This window comes from Cheilinus undulatus, linkage group 20 (genome assembly GCF_018320785.1).
Source record: "Cheilinus undulatus linkage group 20, ASM1832078v1, whole genome shotgun sequence".
NCBI classification, from domain to species: domain Eukaryota; kingdom Metazoa; phylum Chordata; class Actinopteri; order Labriformes; family Labridae; genus Cheilinus; species Cheilinus undulatus.
The window spans coordinates 9522560-9542390 of NC_054884.1; the positions used below are offsets into that span (position 1 = coordinate 9522560).

General features: G+C 38.4%; 1 protein-coding gene across 1 annotated transcript in view; it reads left to right on the forward strand.

The window, feature by feature from the left end:
* Positions 1–3767: 3767 nt before the first annotated feature.
* Positions 3768–19831, forward strand: part of slc9a3r1a (SLC9A3 regulator 1a) — a 41565-nt gene continuing 25501 nt past the window's right edge. Inside the window, exon 1 of the mRNA XM_041816590.1 lies at positions 3768–4420. Coding sequence (XP_041672524.1) covers positions 3950–4420 — 471 coding nt within the window. The 5' untranslated portion in view covers positions 3768–3949. The remainder of the gene's footprint in view (positions 4421–19831) is intronic.

Here is a 19831-nt window from a genome sequence, read left to right on the forward strand (position 1 = left end):
TCCTATATTTTGCCATATTCATTTATCCTCTACCTTTACAAGCCTTTCAGGGCAGGCTGCCAAGAAGCATTTCCACAGCATGATGCTGCCACCACCGGGCTTCAGTGTGTCGGTGGTGATGTGCAGTTTTTCTTGTCTGATAGCCAAAAAGCTCAATTTTTAGTCTCATCAGACCAAAGACCCTTCTTCCACATGCCTTTTGGTGAACTCTGGTCCAGATTCATGACTTTTCTTCAACAGTGTCTTTCTCTTTACCACTCTCCCATAAAGCTTTGACTGGTGAAGAACCTGGGCAACGGTTGTTGTATGCAGAGTCTCTCCCATCTCTGCTGAAGATTGCATCTTCTTTAGAGCAGTCACATGTGTCTTTATAGGTTGGTCACTTGAGATTCACTCCCCTCAGACGGCCCCCATTTCACAAACTGTGAGACTATTAGCACCAGTTGGAAATGCAATCACTTATTTTACATTACATATTTTTTTATTTAATTGACATTACTTTATAGAAATCTGTTTTCACCCTGACATTTAAGAGTTTTTGGGGAAAAAAATTCAAATTATATTGACCATGATTGGTTTATAAAATCAATGAAAGGGTAGAGCATCAAAGGGGTAAATACTTTTTATAAACACTGTATGACACTTATGCTTCAGCGATGTAGGTGCAAGGACGCAGGATCTACTATAGTAAGTGTTAAGAAAATAGACCAACCTGGTTAGCCTGGTCAAAATTTAAGGACAAGTGTCATATTTTTCACAGGTAGAAATTTAAAGGGCACAGAATATATCTGTAACAGATGCAGTATGGCCAGCACCAATGCCTGTATGCTGTCAGGAATCAGTGTAAGGATTAGGACTTTGTGACAGAAAGCACAAACTGTATAAACATCCCTGTTCATGCATTGTGTAAAAGTGGACTTTAAAATGCATGCATACATCATCTTTGCTCGACTAAAATCATATGAAGTTGAATTTCCTTCTACCTAGATCAAGTTTAAACTAAAGTGTCCAGATACCGATTAGAGAGGAAGCTAAAGCGCCATATTCTGAAGCTCCAGGCCTTCAAGCTGTTGAGTAAGAACAGCTGGATTTGCACATTCACAGTTAAGTCTTTCATTTAGGAGTTGTACAAACCATACTTGTGAGTGAGCGAGTGATTTTGTAACATGTTTTTTGACATGTTGGCTGCACTATTTCCTTCGTCCTAAATCTTGCTTTCGTGGTCAAAAATGGACTTTACAGCTCAGTTGCATGTTTGCTGGTTTGCATGTACCAAATCTGTGCTCAGTGCCTCAAAGATGTATGAACTCTGTTTATATTCGTACCAAAATATACAGACATATATTTATCTCTCCCTGCTGGTTTTAACTCAGCGCTCAGGGTCAGATTATGGTTTAAATATGAGCTCACAATTGCTGAATTCGTGTATTTTTAAAGACTTTTTTGACCACTTGGGGGCAGTAGAACAAGATTTAAACATTGCATTGACATGAAGAAAAAAGAATATTATTATTATATTAGTCTAAATGGTGTCACATCTACTTGCTAACAACTATTTTGAAACATTTTGTAGTCATTTGATCTTAAAGTGAAGTAAAACTTTTAATGAATGCAGCTTTAAGGAAACAATGATGTCAGAACTCAACTATATAATCAGGTTTACAATTAAAGGAACGCCTGCAGGACAACGGTATGCAACGCTTTTCTGCAAATATTTCATATTTTACTAAAAGTCATTTACTATTTGGCATTCTGATACTTGTTATTACGTAAATATATTCAGATTGTTTCGATTATAAATGGGGTTTTTTTAACTGCTGTTTGTTGTCAGTCCATGCTGCAAAAAAGTTGTCTTTAATGTGTTGTGTACCGCGAAAAAATAAAGTATTTTCAACCAAGCATCATAACGAGCAATTTATATGAAAAGCAGTCTGCCATGGAAGAAACCACATGTGATGGTTTAACTGCAGCCACAAGGGCGCGCGGATGGAGTGATTTTATGTGAGTGGGAGAGAGAGAGAGAGAGAGAGAGAGAGAGAATGTAAAAAAAATCAAATTACAACAAAACAAGTGACATGAAAATGCAAACGTGGTTTTTAGGTGTCCTTTTTGTGGTTTAGCCCATGAAACGATGGTCAAACACGTGCCATGATCAACATTTGTAACTTTGTAAAGCTTGATAAACTACAGGAGCACGTACAACTCTAGATTTGCATTGTTGGCCTTCAAAATAAAAGCTCGGGCATAAAGAGTTCAGGAAACAAAACAGTCCATCAGAAGGTCCTGGAAAAGAACGCTGAACCCTGTGATGTTTCCCGTGAAAACAAGTTTATTGCTTGAGAAGACAACTATAATTAAGTTTTGTCCATGATAAATCTGAATGCTAAGTCTTCATTAAAAATTAAACTCCGTAGCCTTTTTTTTATCGTTTCAACTTTAATCTCATAATCTAGACTTATTTTGTAGTTAGGTTATCACCTTTTGTAGTTAAAATTCTGTCTCATATTCGACTATTCCGTTTTTTTTATCCCATGATTTGGATTTTCACGTCACAATATCGACTTTTTATCTCATATTTAATCTTATATTTTGTATTTATTTCTCTCCAAAACCTGCCCCCTACATACACTCAACTTAGTGTTTGTCTTTTGTGTTGTCTTGTTTTCCACTCTTCTGTAAAGAGACCATGGGTCTCATGAAAGGCTCTATATAAATCCAAGATATTATTATTATTATATCTCATAATTTTGACTTTTAAGTCTTTATATTTTAATTATGTATGTTACAGTCTTCTCTTTCTATTTCTTAATTTTCATTGTCTACCTCATTTTTCTACTTTTAGTTGCTGATTTGGAACCTATCTCATAAGTTGGACTTTTTAATCTTATATAAATATTTTTTTAGCTTTTAAATTTTTTTTACTCAATATATTGACTTTTTAATATAACACGTTGCAGTCTTTTTTCTCAAAATTATACTTTACAGTTTCCGAAATGAACTTTTTTTTCCTTTGATTTTAATTTTTATCTCACAATTTCAGTTTCTTTTGTATCTTATAATTTTGACATTCTACCTCATTATGATAACCTTAAAGTTGTTAAATTATCTTTATGTGTTATAATGCCTAATTTATATGTCAAGATAATTCTTATCTCATAATTTGGATTTTTATTCCATGTTTCAAACTTTTTATTTTGTAAAATTGACTTTTATCAAATATTTTTTATTCACATAATTCTAGTTTTCTATTACAGAAAAGAGGAAAGCAAAGTATCATGATTATGAGTTATGCTATTTTATTGAATTTTTAAATATATATTTATTCTTTGTTATTTTGACTCCAGCACACTATCTCATGTTTTAGTTCTTACTGTTAATCTCCAAATTCAATTTCTATCTCACAGATTTAATTTATTCAAAAATTCATAATTATTTCATATAATCATATTTTTAATTTTTACTGTTTACTTTTAATCCCTTTTAAATCAATATTATGACTTCAGTGTTTTTTTTCTTCCTTTTAGCATCGACTTGTATTCAAGTTTTATTATATTTTATTTTATTTTATTTTTAACACCTGCTACAGTATATTTTATTTTCGTCCTTTTTTTTAACTGGCAGACAAATGCTACCACAGCAACAGCATCCTGAAGCTTTTATTTTGAAAGAGTGGATGCTTGCTTCCTGTGATAATTAGCTTACCATAATGTTGACGGTAGTTTCCCAGTAGACGGGCTGCTCTCGGATTGGATGCGAGTAAAGAGATTGCAGTTACGCAGCGTTGAGAGGGGAGGATCAACAAAGTGAAAACGGAGCTTTATCATCGGTGGAAAGTTTAACAGTGAGTCATACAGAGGAAGTTTATCTCCGGGTAGCTACAGGTGTCTCTTTTATTCGTCTTTATCCTTATTTAAAACATTTTAAGAGGTTCAGAGTAAAGTTTTACGACATGTCAAACCTCCGACCGAGACTCTGTGTGCTGGGGAAAGGAGCGCAAGGCTACGGGTTCCACCTCCACGGAGAGAAGGGCAAAACCGGGCAGTTCATCCGGCTGGTGGAGCCCGATACTCCCGCCGCTGAGGCCGGGCTGCTGGCGGGGGATCGGCTGGTGTTCGTGAACGGAGACAGCGTGGAGGGTGAGGGCCATCAGCAGGTGGTGGCCCGGATAAGAGCCACCGTGGGGCCGCTGGAGCTCATCGTAGTGGACAACGAAACCTCCGAGCTGCTGCAGAAATACAACCTGACGTGCCGGAGAGAGTTCGTCACAGAGGGGATTCCCCTGCCGGGTGGGGACAGTGACTCGGACCGTGGGGACACTCACAGCAACGGCACCCCGAGGGAGGCCACCCCACTCCCGCGGGAAAACGGGGACGCATCGTCGGTGAGGTCCGATAGGCTGAGTGTCAGCTCAAGCATCAAGGTAAGACGGAGCGGAGGAAGAGTGACTTAGTTAAACTTTTTTATTTTATAATACAGAGGAGGCAGAGTGTCAGCTCCAGCACCACTCAGAGTGGAGGAGGGGTAACTAAGTCAGACTCTTGATTTTATTATACACAAGAGGCAGAGTGTCAGCTCAAGCACCACTCAGAGCGGAGGAGGGGTAACTAAGTCAGACTTTTTATTTTATTATACACACAAGAGGCTGAGTGTCAGCTTCAGCACCAAGGGAACTCAGAGTGGCGGAGGGGTAACTAAGTCAGACTTTTTTATTTATTATTTAATCAGTGCTTTCATAATATGGACCCTGGCCCAGATCTGAGTACACCTGACCCCAAACCATACTTGTGCACTGTACTCCTGTCAAGTGGCATGGGTCATGCACACTCTTGCATGGTGCTTGGGAGGTGTGCCTGAGGGTTTTTTCAGATGACGCATCGATTGTTTAATACTGAACCTGAGCATGATTGCTCTCCTTGGGGGGGGGAGGGGGTCTTGTTCGGGCATAGTAAAAAACAATCATGTCCAATGCGAAAACACCCTAAATCAGTGATGGGCAGCCTTAGCTACAAAGAGGGCCACATTTATACTATTCTCACTGCCAGAGGCCTGAATTTTACAATTTGCAGGATACTCTAAATGTAGAATGGACTATTCAGAATTCTGAGATAAATGGGATAGGGATACATGTAAAGCATTCATCACAATCTATTGTACAATTTCTATTTTTAAAATCATCAGAAAATACTTAATTCAGTGAGCTTAACCCAGAACTTTATCAAATCAAACTGCTTTCAAATACATTAAACAAAATGCGTAGTGATCATTTGAGTGTTTTTTAAATTTCTTATACACTTGTAGGTAGTGATGCATATAAAATATTTTAACACCGATAATCACTGTCATTCATAAGACTAATTGTATGTGAAGAACCTAACATTTGCAAAAACAAAATCAGATTTTTTTTCTAATTTTCAGGTTATCATGGCAATTTTGATCATGTTTCTACATGCTTACGATTTCTTGATATTTTGGATTGACTTCTGCGTTGAGTGAACTGGAGGGCCACATGCGGTCCCGGTTGCTCACCACTGCCCTAAATGCATTGTTCCACTCACCCGCTCAAGAACATTCACCTTGTTGTCTTTAAACCATTTCTGTGTAGCTTGTCCTGTATTTTTCAGGTCATTGTCTAGCCGAAAAATAAATCTTCTCCCAAGCTGTTGTTCTCTTGCAGACTGAATGAGGTTGTCCTCCAGGATTTTCCTTTTACAAGCCTTCCAGGGCTGGCTACTGAGAAGCATCCCAACAGCATGATGCTGCCACCACTGTGATTCAAAGTGGGGATGGTGCGTCTGTGGTGATGTGTACAGGGTTTGGTGTTTGCCAAACATGGTGTCTTGTCTGATGGCCAAAAAGCTCTATTTTTAGTCTCACTGGACCAGATTTTTTTTCTCCCATATGCCTTTTGGTGAACTTTAGTCCAGATTCAATGAGTTTTCTCTTTGCCACTCTCCTGTGAAGCTTTGACTGGTGAAGAACCTGGGCAACAGTCGTTGTATGCAGAATCTCTCCCATCTCAGCTGCGGAAGTTTGTAACTCCTTCAGAGTGGTCATAGGTGTCTTGGAGACCTCTCTTGCGAGTCTTTCTTGCACCGTCTCTCAGTTTGTGAGGACAGCCTGAGCAAGGCAGATTTACACATGTGCCATATTCCTTCCATTTCTTGATGATAGATTTAACTGAACTCTGAGGGATGTTCAGTGAGTTGGAAATATTTTTGTATCCATACCATAGCTTAAACTTTTCAATAACGTTTTTTTTCTGAGTTGCTTGAAGTGTTCTTTTGTATTCATGGTGCAATGGTAACCAGGAATACTGATTAACCAGTGACTGGACCTTCCAGACACGGGTGTCTTTATACTAAAATTGCTCAAAGCACAATCACTGCACTCAGGTAATCCCCATTTCACTTATTGTGAGACTACTAGCAACAATTGGCTGGACCTCTGTCGAATTAGGCCAGTCATTTTAAAGGGGTGAATGTGAATTTTTATGCAGTCACTTTTTTGACATTACATATTTACATATATTATTGACATTACTTTGTAGAAACTGGGTTTCCCTTTGAAATTAAAGAGAGTTATTTTTGGGTCAAAAAAGGCAGTTTATGTTGACTATGATTGATTTATAAAGTCAATAAAAAAGGGAAAGCATCCAAATGGTTAAATTCTTTATGTAGGTGCTGTAGGCACAAGGGGTGTAAAGGTACGTGTATTCGTACGAACCAATTCAGTACGGGCCTCTCAGTACGGTACAGACGTGTACCGAACGAATACATGTGGAGCCAAGCTCATACACAGAAGGAAAACCAGAGAACAACTCACTGTCGCACTGTCCTGACAACCACACAACCACAGCAAATGACAGCCTGAATATTCCCAGATAAAAGTGTCCTGTTTAGGAACACTTTGTTTCCCAGTAAAATACAACAGTGGACAAAGACAACAACAATAGCGCTGACATTATTTAGCAGCTGTGTCGCTAAAAGCACGTCGTCCAGTGGATCAATCAAAGCATTTGAAAAAGCTCCACTCAAACAAGAACGTCACTGTAAAGAGGAGGAAGAGCAAAGTCTTACCAGCCTGTTATAAATTTCTTATTCTTTAAGATCGTTTTTATTATAACAACGGTGCTTTGGCTTTGTGAATCAAATTAATTTTACCTTCATGTGTCAACCTCAAAGGAGGGAGTCTCCTTGAAGGGGACTCTGCAGCTGCGTCCTAGGTAGAGTTATCCTCAGATTTCACATGGCTCTAACCTCTTTATCCGCCAAGATGGGCTGTGAAAAGTTCTCCCAAACTTTATAGTAGGTCCCCTTGGTTAAGAAAGTAATCCAGTGCTGAAGTCCGTGGTGAAATCAGCAGGAAAGATGCTAATTAGCATATTTAACAAGCTAATGCATGGTAGTATGATGATGCGTTCAAGTTGGCTGAGAAATTTTGGTGTTTAAAGAATGGGTATAAATATGTCAATATATCATTGAAAATAACCTAGTAACTCTAAAATGTATTTATTTAGTAATAATTTTAATCATTGAAGAACTTTTGGAAGGAGGTTACAGCATTATTAATAATATAAATGTAATTTATTCAGCCTATTTATTTTAATACAATTTAATTAAAAAATTTAAGTTACATTTTATTTATTTGCTTCAATTACTGTACCGAAAACTTACCAAAAGGTGACTTCAGAACCGAGGTAGGTACCAAACCCAAATTTTTCTGTACCGTTACACCCCTAGTAGGCACCTAATCTGGGATAATTTCTTATTTTAGTTAACAAAAATGGCAAGTGGTAGAGTCACCTGCATCTTGTAAATGAAAAACACTGACAACAAATTTGTACAGTTTATCAGGGGACACGCTAACTAGTTGCCCTCTTTGATGAATTTTCTTCCCCATAAGCACCTGTCTCATGAAATGATTTATTTTAAAGCTCTGATGCTTTTTTACAGCAGCAAAATGTAGGCTTAAGCATGGTATCTAAAACCATCAAAGCATTAATTTTCACAACCTCATTTAAGAGTGAGCATGATTTGATTAGCAGCTTTTCCCCTAACGATGACTCACAGGCTTTAAAATTATTCTCCGTTCTTTAATTAATCCTTCCTTAGCTTAACCTTAAGAACTGCTAGGTCAAAAGGATATTTGGTTTCCATTAATTATAGCTGCTGTTGATATCCAAAATCCTGTATTGCGTAAAAGTATAACAGTCAAAATGTGTGATGCATTAAAATTCATCCTTTTCATCTGTTTTAAACACACCGTCTTTGTTTTATCCCTTTAGTAAGGCACTCAATTGATAGAGATAAAGCTTCTCGTAAAAATCCAGACAAAACTGTTCTACTTTTGGTTAATCCATATTGGGTAGTGCTTCCACTCTACCTTCGTTTGCTTCCTGTTTTGACATGCTGTTGATTAAGTGATGGGATAAAATCATTAGAGATGTCCAGATGGTCCTGAACTCTTTAAAGTGACAACAAGCTGACCAGTTAGGCCCTGCCAATAGAAGACGTCATCGCAGTGAACAAGACATTAGTTTTATTTACGTAAACTGAAGTACAAATATAGCCTTTTTCAAAATGTTAACTCCATTTGTTGACCATAATGTGCATAGACATAGATGCAAAAAAGAAGTGGCAAAAATGGGTGTTAAGTGGCAATAGTGAGCAAACACAGCAGAAATGGGTTAGATGTGGTTAAAAGGGCTTAGAGGGCAAAAATGGTTCCAAAGTTGCAGAAATTAGCAAAAAGAAGTTGCAAAAATGAATGTAAAGCAACTGAAATTTTCAAAAAGTGGCAAAGTGGTATAAATGCAGAGAAGAAGTAGTAAAAATGGGCGTAAAGTGGGAAGTGACAAACAGCAATACTGGCTTAGAAGCAGCAAAAATCGGTCTAGAGGGCAACAAAATGGCCAAAAGAGTCACAAAGAGGGCAAAAATGGCCAGAAATTGGTTAAAAGGGTCAGAGCAGTGGCAGATATTGGTGCTATGTAGAGAAAATTCCCCCCAAACCAGCAAAAATAGGTAAAAACTGGGTAAAAGAAGTGGCAATAAATAACAAAGAATGAAAAGCTACTGAAATGGGTGGAAAGTAGCTGAAACAACATTTAAATGTCAAGGCAGAGTGGCAAAAATGGCCAAAAAGCAGCAAATATGGGTAAAAAAAAAAACGTGCAAAAAAGAAGTGGCAAAAACAAGTGAAAATCAACTTCATTTGGCAAAAGGTGGCAAAACATCTAAACAAGTTAATGGTGGTAAAACAGTGGCAAAATTGGGTAAAATGACAACAAAAAAATGTTTTTAATTGGCTAAAAAGGGTCAAAATGGGTGAGAAACAGAAATTAGAAGTAGCAAAAATCTGCAGATAAACTGTTGAAAAGCGGTTAAAAAGTAGCATGTTTCAATAATTCCGACATCAGAACCCAGTAATAGTTTGACACACCTTTCATAAATATGAAGATTAATGATGACATGAATTTAGTCATCAGATAAATGTAACAGAGTATTCTAGATAATTTATCTGTAGCTTTAATTATAATGCCAAAACACCACAAAAAGAAGGCAGCCAGACATTATGGTTTATTGAATAGCAGGTCAAAACAACAAGACTTATTACGTTTTATCTCCACGCCCTGATCTTAAAGATTATTTAGAAATAGATCCGTCTTTAATTCCTCTCTTTCCGAGTCATTGAAAGGCTCTAAGCTCAGACAGAGAAGTGACACAACATGGCGAAACGTGCCAGGTCTCCACTCTCTCCTGCTGAACAGACTCTTTGTCATAGAAATGCCTGTCAGCAGCTCGGCTCCTCGTCTTAAATTCCCCGTCAGGTTTGGCTCGTCGGACCAGAAGCTTTAACACTTTGGTGCACGTCAGACAAACATCTCTTTAAAGCTTTTATCAAAATCTGATTGGAGTTAAAGGGATAGGAGCTGACACATTGCGATAGAAATAAAAGAACATCTAGACAGGAGTCAAAGGAGGGATTTAAGATGTAAGATTGAGTTAAATTTGGTTATGAGATAAAAAGAAAAAGAAAATCATAAAAATAGCTGACAATCAAATCATTTAAGGTAGCCAGAAATGATGGTTGAAATGGTCAACTGAAATGCTTCCTTGTCCTATTGCAACATTTCCTGCTTGCTTGTACACAGGGAACTGTTGTGACTGAAACAGAAGAGTCAGACTTGATGAATACTATTCAAAAGTTGATTATTCTGCAGTTGTTGTAAAGTACACAGAGGAGACATTAGAGGAGATGGCCGCTTGATCTGCTGCTGCAGAGGACAGGGGGATTTTTTATTTGTTGGCTACTGAAAGAGACATGAATGAGGAAATGAACATCTGATATTGTTGTTTTTTGGTGAGTAGATTTGGCCAGTTGTATCCCTGTCTCCAGCCATGTATGTCATAGTGGAGTACACACAGTATGCGCTTAGAAATTAGGCTACTCTGAGACTGGCAATCAACCAGTCAGAATTTACGCTAGCTCGACTGTTTTGTCTCCAGCTAAAATGGCCAGCAGCCCTCTGCAGTTTTGACCATTTCAAACAGCCACCGGACATATATTTTAGATAGCCATGTGTGACTGATAACCTGCATTTAACAGCAATGAAAAATACAAAAACTGAAACACTGTGATACAACTTCATGTCCAAGTTAAGCAACAAGTTCAAGACAGTAGAAACTGAGAGAGTTGCCGTTACCCTGTCATGACAGCCTGCTTAACATAAAAAATGACCAGACCTTGGAAATGACTGCAAAAAAACATTCTTTTATAATTGTCTCTGTAAGTTGTTGAAACAAACATAATAAAAGCTGTGAGCTGTTCCCTACACACATGCAGTCAGTTGCACAATATACGCCTACAGTAACCCTAACCCTACCCAACAACTGCACTCCCCTTCACATTAGCTCTTTCAGTGCCAAGTTAGCCCATTAATTTTTACCGGAACCAAGCAGCATACAACAGCCAAATAACATCCTCCACTGAAAACGCTAACAAATCGTCTCAATAAATAACTAACCAGTGCTCTGCCAACTTGAAACCATGTTAAAAATGTAAAATACTAATGAAAATTGAGTCTTACAGTCATTTGTCCAATATTAGTCCTCATAAACTGATGATCTCAACTGTAACCAATAGTGAAATCCATCCACAGTGGTTTATTCGGAGTAGTCGTGTAGAAAGAGAAAAGCGTCCATTGTGGATAGTTCATTGCTGTCCTCTTCATGTTGATAGCTCATTCCATAGTTAAAGTTATGTTCGCTGTGACTGCTGCACATTTTAGCCAGAAACCACGGAGCAAATACTCCCAGCTTCAGGAAACCTAGATGGTGCCCTCGCAATTGGCCCAAATGACCCATGCCTTTTTGATTCTGCATTGAATACAGTTCCGCTTTGAACCGTCATAGTTAGATTTACCCTATCATCAAAGTCCACTACAACTCTCTGCTCGGCCCAGGCCTGTCCTTGTCCTGGCCGCTGCACTGTTGTTTATACCACTCAGCTATCTGCAGTCCCCTTTGCTTTGGTTTCCATAGCACCAAGGATGTTCCAAGGCTTCTATTTCTCTATTCGGCTAAACACTAAATTGCGTTTAACCGACTAGTCTAAGGAGGAGAAATAGGTGTGATGTGAGCCTGATATACTCTGTAGAGCATGGCTAACATTAGCAGCTAGCTCCACCAGCCTTTTTTCCTCTTTGCAGATTAATATCGTGCTTTGATATGTTGCCTCTTTTTACTTCAGTTAAGTAGTTATACGTGAGTCCAACCCTTGACAGCCTACAAACCCCTTTATTTCCATTTTTCACTTAAAAAAAATTGTCATATGGTGCTGTTCCTACTACACTACAAAGCTTTTTATATTTACGTCAGGTGAAGTGCTGGGGGAAAGCTCTGACAGGAAGGCAGTGATACTTAACTGAAGCTACAGCAACTTCTAGTGGACCCGGATTTCAAGCCTGTGTTTATAAAAAATGATTGGTTTTTAACTGACTTGTATATCTTGCTCCAGTTAATTTGATACAGGAATAAACCATCCAACTGTTTCCCCACATGCATCCATACTTATTACTTGCATCTTTGACTTTCCTCAAAATCCTTCAATATTGTTGATTTGCATGGTTTTCATTTCAGTAGCTCTAAACTTCCCTAGAGATAGACTGTGTTTTACATCATCAACGTTGATCACATGAATAATGGCTGCATGAGTTAGCCATGTGCTGTGCTACGTACACAAACAAGGTAAAAAAACGCAAGGATGGTGGCTAATAATACACACTATGCTTTTTTGAATAAGTCTTTATTAGAGCTATCAGATTAATTGATGACTGATTGTTAAAAAAAAGGTTAGCTGGAATAAAAGATTAAGAAATGAAATATTTACCCATAGATAAGACTTAAACGGTTGTAATGATCCTTAAAAGTAATAATTAATGATATATGATGATTGCATAAGTAACTTGTTTAAAGTAGTGATTAACCTTCAGGACATTATTGGTGAGAATGATACTCTAATCGATCTGACGCCACCATGGCACCAATGGGCAAACATTTGGGTACAGCCTATCTTTAACCATGGATGAGGATTTCTGATTTCTGTGACTGAGTTCTGTTGAATATCATCTCAACATGAAGCAGACCAGCGATGGTTTGACTCTCTATTTGGGACTTTGAGACCCGCTCGACCACGTTAAACACTGAGAAATACTTTGAAGTTCTTTGAAACGCCTTTCTCGTCTTGGATTACTGTAATCCTGAGTGTTTGTGAGAGCAGGCTTTTGTTGTCTGTTATGAAAGAATATTATAATGGTTGAAACATTCATAAAGATGGCTGTTCTAGCTGGAGGGAAGTCGGTGCTTTAATTTAAATGTTGTGTAACAGGAATGTGAAACCGCCTCATTGTGGTGGAATTCAGCTCTGAGAATGTGACCAGTGTGAGAAGGATTATGATAATAATGGGATACTCTGATATTTTTAGACTTGCCCTCGGTGGTAAAGAATTAAAGGTCAGATACAAACATGGATGTAATTTGGTGCATTTATGCCATTTCTTATTGTGTAAATGTCTCTGTGCAGCCTTGTTGTTTCTCCGTCCGTGATCTTTGCTCAGTGTTTTGCATTTTATTGTAACTGATAAGACTGCACCCTTTATATGAAACGTGAAAATAATAAACCGAGGTATTATCTGTGGCTTTATGTTTGTGTATTTTAAAACACACCTTTTCCACCTGCCTATGTATCATAACCCCCTTTTAGGATTGATTCACATTATTTATCTTGGTTGGAGGCAAAAGTTTAACAGCAACTCGTTGCAATAATCCATCTAGGAACTTGAAAATTGAGAATAAGGTTGACATTGTAGGGAATCTTTGAGTGCTGATGTTTTTGATGCTTTTTTGTGTTGTGGCTTTTGTTGTTACAGATTAATGAGAAACTTAAATTGCTGATGGTATCCAGTAGGTGTGGGAAATGAAGGGTAACAATACGATATAATACAGCATGATACAATACAAGGCTGGGCAGTAATACAGTATCCTGGGGTATTTAGAAATGGTCACAGTATGCCTTTAATTCAAGACAGTCTGGCTCCAGACCATTTCTGAGGTCCTCTCTGACAGACCATTTATCAGAGACGCTGTTAGTCTCAGAACAGAAATACACGCTAACATTTCCTAAATATAGTTGGAGTAAACTTCTGCTTAGGGTTAGGTTAGGATTAAAGTAACAGGATATCAAAAGCTTAAAGCTAAAAACCTGACCTGCAAAACCTGAATACAAAATGTAAAATGAAGTCGAGTGAACTGTCTGTTTACAGGAAAAAAGCTTGTCCACCCATTAAAACATTCTAACAGAGCTGGCATAGCTTATGTAGCTCCCTTAGCTGTGTAAGTGTTGTAGTTAATATAGCTAAAGCTAAATTCACCTAGCAGTTATGTAAGCTTTGTATCTCATTATCTACATTGCTAAGTTAGCTTTAGCTTTGTTTGCTAAAGTAACATTGCTTAAGCTAACTAATTTAGCTGGTGTAGCTAATGTAGCTATGCAGTCAATGAAGCTACATAGCTAAAATAGCACACAAAGCAGTTTTGTAAGCTACATTATCTACATCAGTGGTTCTCAACTGGTGGGTCGGGACCCAAAAGTGGGTAGCGACGCCCTTTTCAGTGGGTTGCGGATGTGTGCCTGGGAAAAAAATTGCGCCAAATTGTGTCTGAGACTCCATAAAACATGCATGTTTTGTCCTGTTTCATTGCTTTGTTACGCATTTTGTACTGTCTTAAGCCCAAGCTCTAATGTTTTTTTTTTTTTATTAAATACTTCTGATTGATAAAAAAAAATCTAAAAAATTTGGATTGCAAGTCTCCTTGAGGAGTTGTTGGTGGGTCCCGTGACTCAACCAGATGAGAACCACTGATCTACATTTTCTGCGTAGCTTTATTATTTTTTGCTACATTTGCTAAAGCTAACCTAGCTATAGGTAATTTAGTTGCATAGCTAATGTAGCTACAGAGCTAGCATAGCTGAAGTTTAGCTCACAATGCATCTATGTAGGGCTGACAGCTTCAAGTCGATTGGTTGATTAATTGATCGGAAAGCTTTAGGTCGACCAAGATCAAAGGCAGGTGCACGCTGTTGTCTCTCAATTAATACTATTATATAGTAAGACGTGATGAGCCGAAAAGATATATTAGTGCTTCCAAAGGCTTGTTAGGTTCATTTTAGGATCATTTAGAGTACCAAGCAGGTGCAGTGAGGAGCCTGGATGGATTGAATTAGTCCCCGACGAGGTAACTTTTTATAATGAATGAAATTTTTTACCTGAACGACCAATCGATTAATTGGTGCCTGGGCGCGATTTTGGTGGACCAAGTTTTTCTTTGGTTGACTACAGCCCTACATCTAAGCTACATATCTATGTTATCTGTACAGCTAACTGAGCTTTTGCTACGTTTGCTAAAGCTCCTATTGAAAAGGCTAACTTAGCTAAAGATAATGGAGCTATGTAGCTAATATAGCTACATGGCTAAAGCAAAGCTCAAAAAGCAGCTATGTAAGCTAAGTATGTACATTATCTACATAAGCTTAGTAAGACATATGTTTGCTAAAGTTCATGTTGCTTTGGCTAACTAAGCTATAGATTACTTAGCTAATGTAGCAATGTACTTAATGCTAAGCCTACAAAGCAACTGCATAAGCTATGTATTTACGTAATCTACTTAGCTAAGTTAGATGTAGTTATGTTTTCTAAATCTCACATTGCTAAAGCTAACTTAGCTGCATTGGCTTATGTAATAAAATAAATTATTGATCTATTTTAGCTATGTTAGCTTTTCAGAAGCTCCGATATTGGCCCTTTTGACAAACACCTAGTTGTCAGCAAATAATGCGACATAAACAGATATCAGCGGCTGTTATATCTAGCTGCTGAATCAAGTAACAGATTTTTATTTAGCAGAGGAAGCAGCCTGTTTGATCTGGTTTCATGGCCAAAAATGGACAAAAATGTTTGTGTTCTGGGAGTCTAACACCAAGAAGAGATGAAAGTCACATTGGTATTGAAAATCAGCTCAGTTTTTTTTGTTCAGCCATCAGTATCTGCCCGCATTTTTCACAGTGGCGCCAGTTTTAAAGTGGTGTATGGTTACTTTTTTATTCATGACTCATCTAAATTATAATATATTTAAGTTCATGTGAATGCCCAACATGTTAGCACTTTCTTCCTCTGTTTTGCTGGTATTAATGGGAGGTCTCGGTCTGTCCTTCACTCTGTTCTTTTTTACTAAGCGTATTTTAAGTTAAACCACAGCCTGCTTAGTTGGGATGCTGCAAACCTCCAGCTACATTCCTCCCTGATGTGAAACTTGGCAGAGCGGCCTGGCTGATGCTCTGATACCGGCCTCCCAGTGGGACACACATGAGTAAGTGGGCCCTCCTCTGATGACGTGGTAACGCCACAAACAAAAGCTCCTTTCACGTCATCGTCTTGGACTTGGTATCGCGGTCAGTGATCAAACTTTCAGATGAAGCGGCGTCCTTGTGGCTTTGGTCCGAACAAAGACCTAGAGATCTGATTCTTTAGAGGCCGCTTTCCTGTGAGATAAAAGCATGAACTAAGTGAGCATGTCATCATATTATGGTAACATCCTGGCCTCCAGCAGATCAGTCCTCCTCCACACCAAGGACCCGTCTTTTGGTCACCATGGAGATCCCCAGCAGCAGAAAGAGGCTTTGTCTGCTGTGTTTGCATGGGGAGAAAGGCTCCAGGGCCAGGGAGGAAAGCAGAGAGGACTCTCACGCCTCAACAAGGAGGCCGTGCTGACCCTGAAATACCTCCACCCTCTGCGGACATCCACTGTCAATACTAGTGAAGGAAAGGGAGCATTGGTTTGTATAAGATGGGGCTGTCAGTGGGATTAAAAAGCTGTTTGTCGTGTGCCTGTAGGAGTGAAAATGTCAAATGATTATTTAACATTGCTGCAGTGAATGCCTCTTGTAGGGGAACTCTGTGGTTCCTTTTTAAACTTTTCTTTTGGGTCTTACTGGTACAAAGAGTTTAGGATTGCTCAAGCAAGTGAAACAGGCTGTAAGTTGCAACATAACCCTTGGCATGGATTAGAAAAGCTCTTGTTTTCACCTCTTTTTGACCTGGCTTGTGTTTCAAAGTGTCTGACAAGATTACAGATGAGGTTGTTTTCAGTCAGGTGATCCAGAGGGCAGGAAGTGAAGATCAGCATGCAGGAATCAGTGAGAAAAGGAGTAAAGGTAGACCTGCACGCTGCAGTCATCATCAGAAATTTTCTACATTTATACAATTTACAAGAAAGTGATTTTTACCACAGGCTGATTGGTTTACCCAATATCACAGATGAGTTGGTCCTGCAGACACGTCTAGAAAGGTGAAGGGAGAGTATTGCAAAATATATCTTTGTAAAATTGATTCACATTGTCTGTATTTTTATTGCTGTTTAATGATTGTGCAGGACATTCTTCCATGCACAAGTTCTGCAATGATTGACCTTTATAGAGCTTTTTTGAAAGCAAAGAAGGGCCATTGTATTACCTTATTCAAAGCCAGCAGACTCCATTGACAAAACCTGCAATTTTACCTTGTATTACATGGGATATGCTGATCAGTTTACCATCATGTTAGTACAATTTTTGTCTGAGAATATTGGGTCACGTCTTAGCCAACATGTTCAAAAACCAAATCAGAAGTGTAACCTACAGAGGCAGCAGTAAACCAGCAGAGTCTGATCATTGGAGCTATCCTCCTCTTCAACAAAAAGGTCTTTAGCTGCCAGGATCCCTTTTGTAATATTGTCAGACACTTATGGTAACATCATGAGCCTGTCACTGAAGCACTTTTAGCTGACATCCTCTGATTGGGCATGCCTGCATCCTAAGATAACACCGCCTTGTGAAGACTTTGAACCTCCGACTCAGCAGAAGGGCCTTGAGGCAGCTCTCATCTTTCCAACAGATCATTTCTTCTTCTTCAGGGTTTCATAATCATCTCTTATCAGTGAGCTCATAAAATCAGTGGAACAGAACAATTAATCTGCCGTTTTACTGAGTCAGAGGCAGAGAACGCTGTAAATCAACAAAATGTCGTGTTACTCATTATAATCCATTGATTAAAAGCTCTGTCGTTATGGGAAAACACCAATCGATTAGAGACGGGCTTGGTTTGCACTTTCATAACTTCCATTCAGAAGATGCAGCCAGTGTGAAATAATATTCAATCCCAGTGTTTTATTGAATGTGTCAGTGAGCAGTTTGCTGCTTTTAGAGCCAGAAAATATCCCAGTAATGGATGAAAAGACCGTATAACTTCAACACAACCCTCCATATTAAATCACAGTGACCAAACAATTTTAAAAGCCAATAGAAACTTAGTTTTATTGTTGTAACAGGATGTGCCTTGTTATGGTGGCTAGTATGACGGAGCCACTGTGACAGACACAACTTTATTTTGGCCGTGGAACTGATGGCTGTTGTGTGAAAGACTGCTTCAGATTGCAGTGGAAACTGCTAACGGAAGCTGCTGTTTTGCTTCTGCCTATTTTTGTGCAATGCATTGTGGGTAGTGATGTCAGCCGGATGCATTGCTCTTCTTCCCGCATCTTTCTGATTTTACTGAACTTGACTGACATTCCAGTAACGTCCTCCTTATTGTACTCTTTCCTAAAATATTGAGTTCAATTTTAGAACAACTTCAAGGATGATACTTAGTGGGACAAAGATCAAAGTGATTATAATTATCGTACATTATATTGTTATGGTCAGCATTTGTTTACAGCCCATATACATTATCGGAAACTGTTCAGTCCCCTTTGACTTTTTTCAGTTTTGTTATGGTGGCGCTAGGGCTGGGAAATTAATCACAAATTAGATCAAATTGCAATATGACCTGCTGCAATTTACAAATCCCAGAAGTTGCAATATTTCTTTAACTTGAAATGTCTCAAAATACCATTCTGATATATTCATTTTTTGCAGCAGCAGAGATTTTATGCACATTATGCAAACATTCAAGTGTCAAACAGAGGTCCTTTCAAATGTGACATACTTCTCCCTAATCCCTGCTTGCATCAATGCTGATGCACCACACTGCTGCTGGCAACCTAACCTCCTCCACCCCGGCCTCCTCCTTTATAGCTTAAAGCTTGTTGCACCATCATATTCAGATTCATGCTACTATGGATTAATTGCTTTGAAAATAATTTAATTGTTTTCATTACAGATTGTCATAAATATGTCTATCCATATGGGGGTTTCTAGCTATGCACGGCCGGTAAAGTCAAAGCATGCTACTCGACTTACACAGGGAGCATCTTTTGAGCAGATTCTTCTCTGCCAAATAAAACTGCTTATGCATTTTGCAATAAAATGGTTAAATGTATGCTGAGCGAGTTCCTGACTGAATGTAGGTTGTAATATGGAATGATTTATTGCTTGAAGATGAGGAACCTAATACAATCGCATATTAAATTGCAGTTGCAATATATGAGGGAAAAAAAATTGCAATTTGAGTATTTTTGCAAATTGTTCAGCCCGATTTGCAGCCTGTTGCTACAGTCGAAAGAATGCATTTTTATTCTACACTCAGTCCCCCATAATGACATAGTGAAAACAGAATTTTAGAAATGCAAAACCCTTTTCAAAAAACGCTACACAGTTAGCTAAAATTTGGAGTTTGCAACAGACAAGTCATGCATGCTTTCATGTTGTTTTTCACTGAGGAGTTGCTTTAGTCTAGCCACTCTGCCATAGGGCCAGCCCCCCAATTTCTCAGTTTTGGCATGCAGATCTTAGAAGAGTCCTGGTTGTGCCTAACTTCTTCCATTTAAGAAATATGGAGGCTGCTGTGCTCTTGGAAACTTTCAGTGCAACAAATTTTTTGTAGACTTCCCCAGATCCTTGCAACAATCCTGTCTGAGCTCTGCAGCTTGATCCTTTCACCTCATGGCTTGGTTTTTACTCTGATATGCATCGTCATCTGTGAGGTCAGATGTGTTTTAAAGTTATGCCCAATCAGTTTAGTTAACCACAGGTGGACTCCAATGAAGGTGTAGAAACATCTCAGCGAAGATCTAGAAGAATGGGAGGAACTTAGCTAAATTTTAAGTGTTATTGGGAAAGTTCTGAATACCTCTGTCAATGTGATATTTCAGTTTTCTATTTTTAATAGATTAGAAAAAAATTCTAAAATTAAGTTTTCACTTTGTCATAATGAGGCACTGAGTGTAGATTACTGAGAATAAAAATTATTTGTTTCAACTGTAGCATCAGGCTGTAACAGAAAATTGAAAAGAGGGAAGGG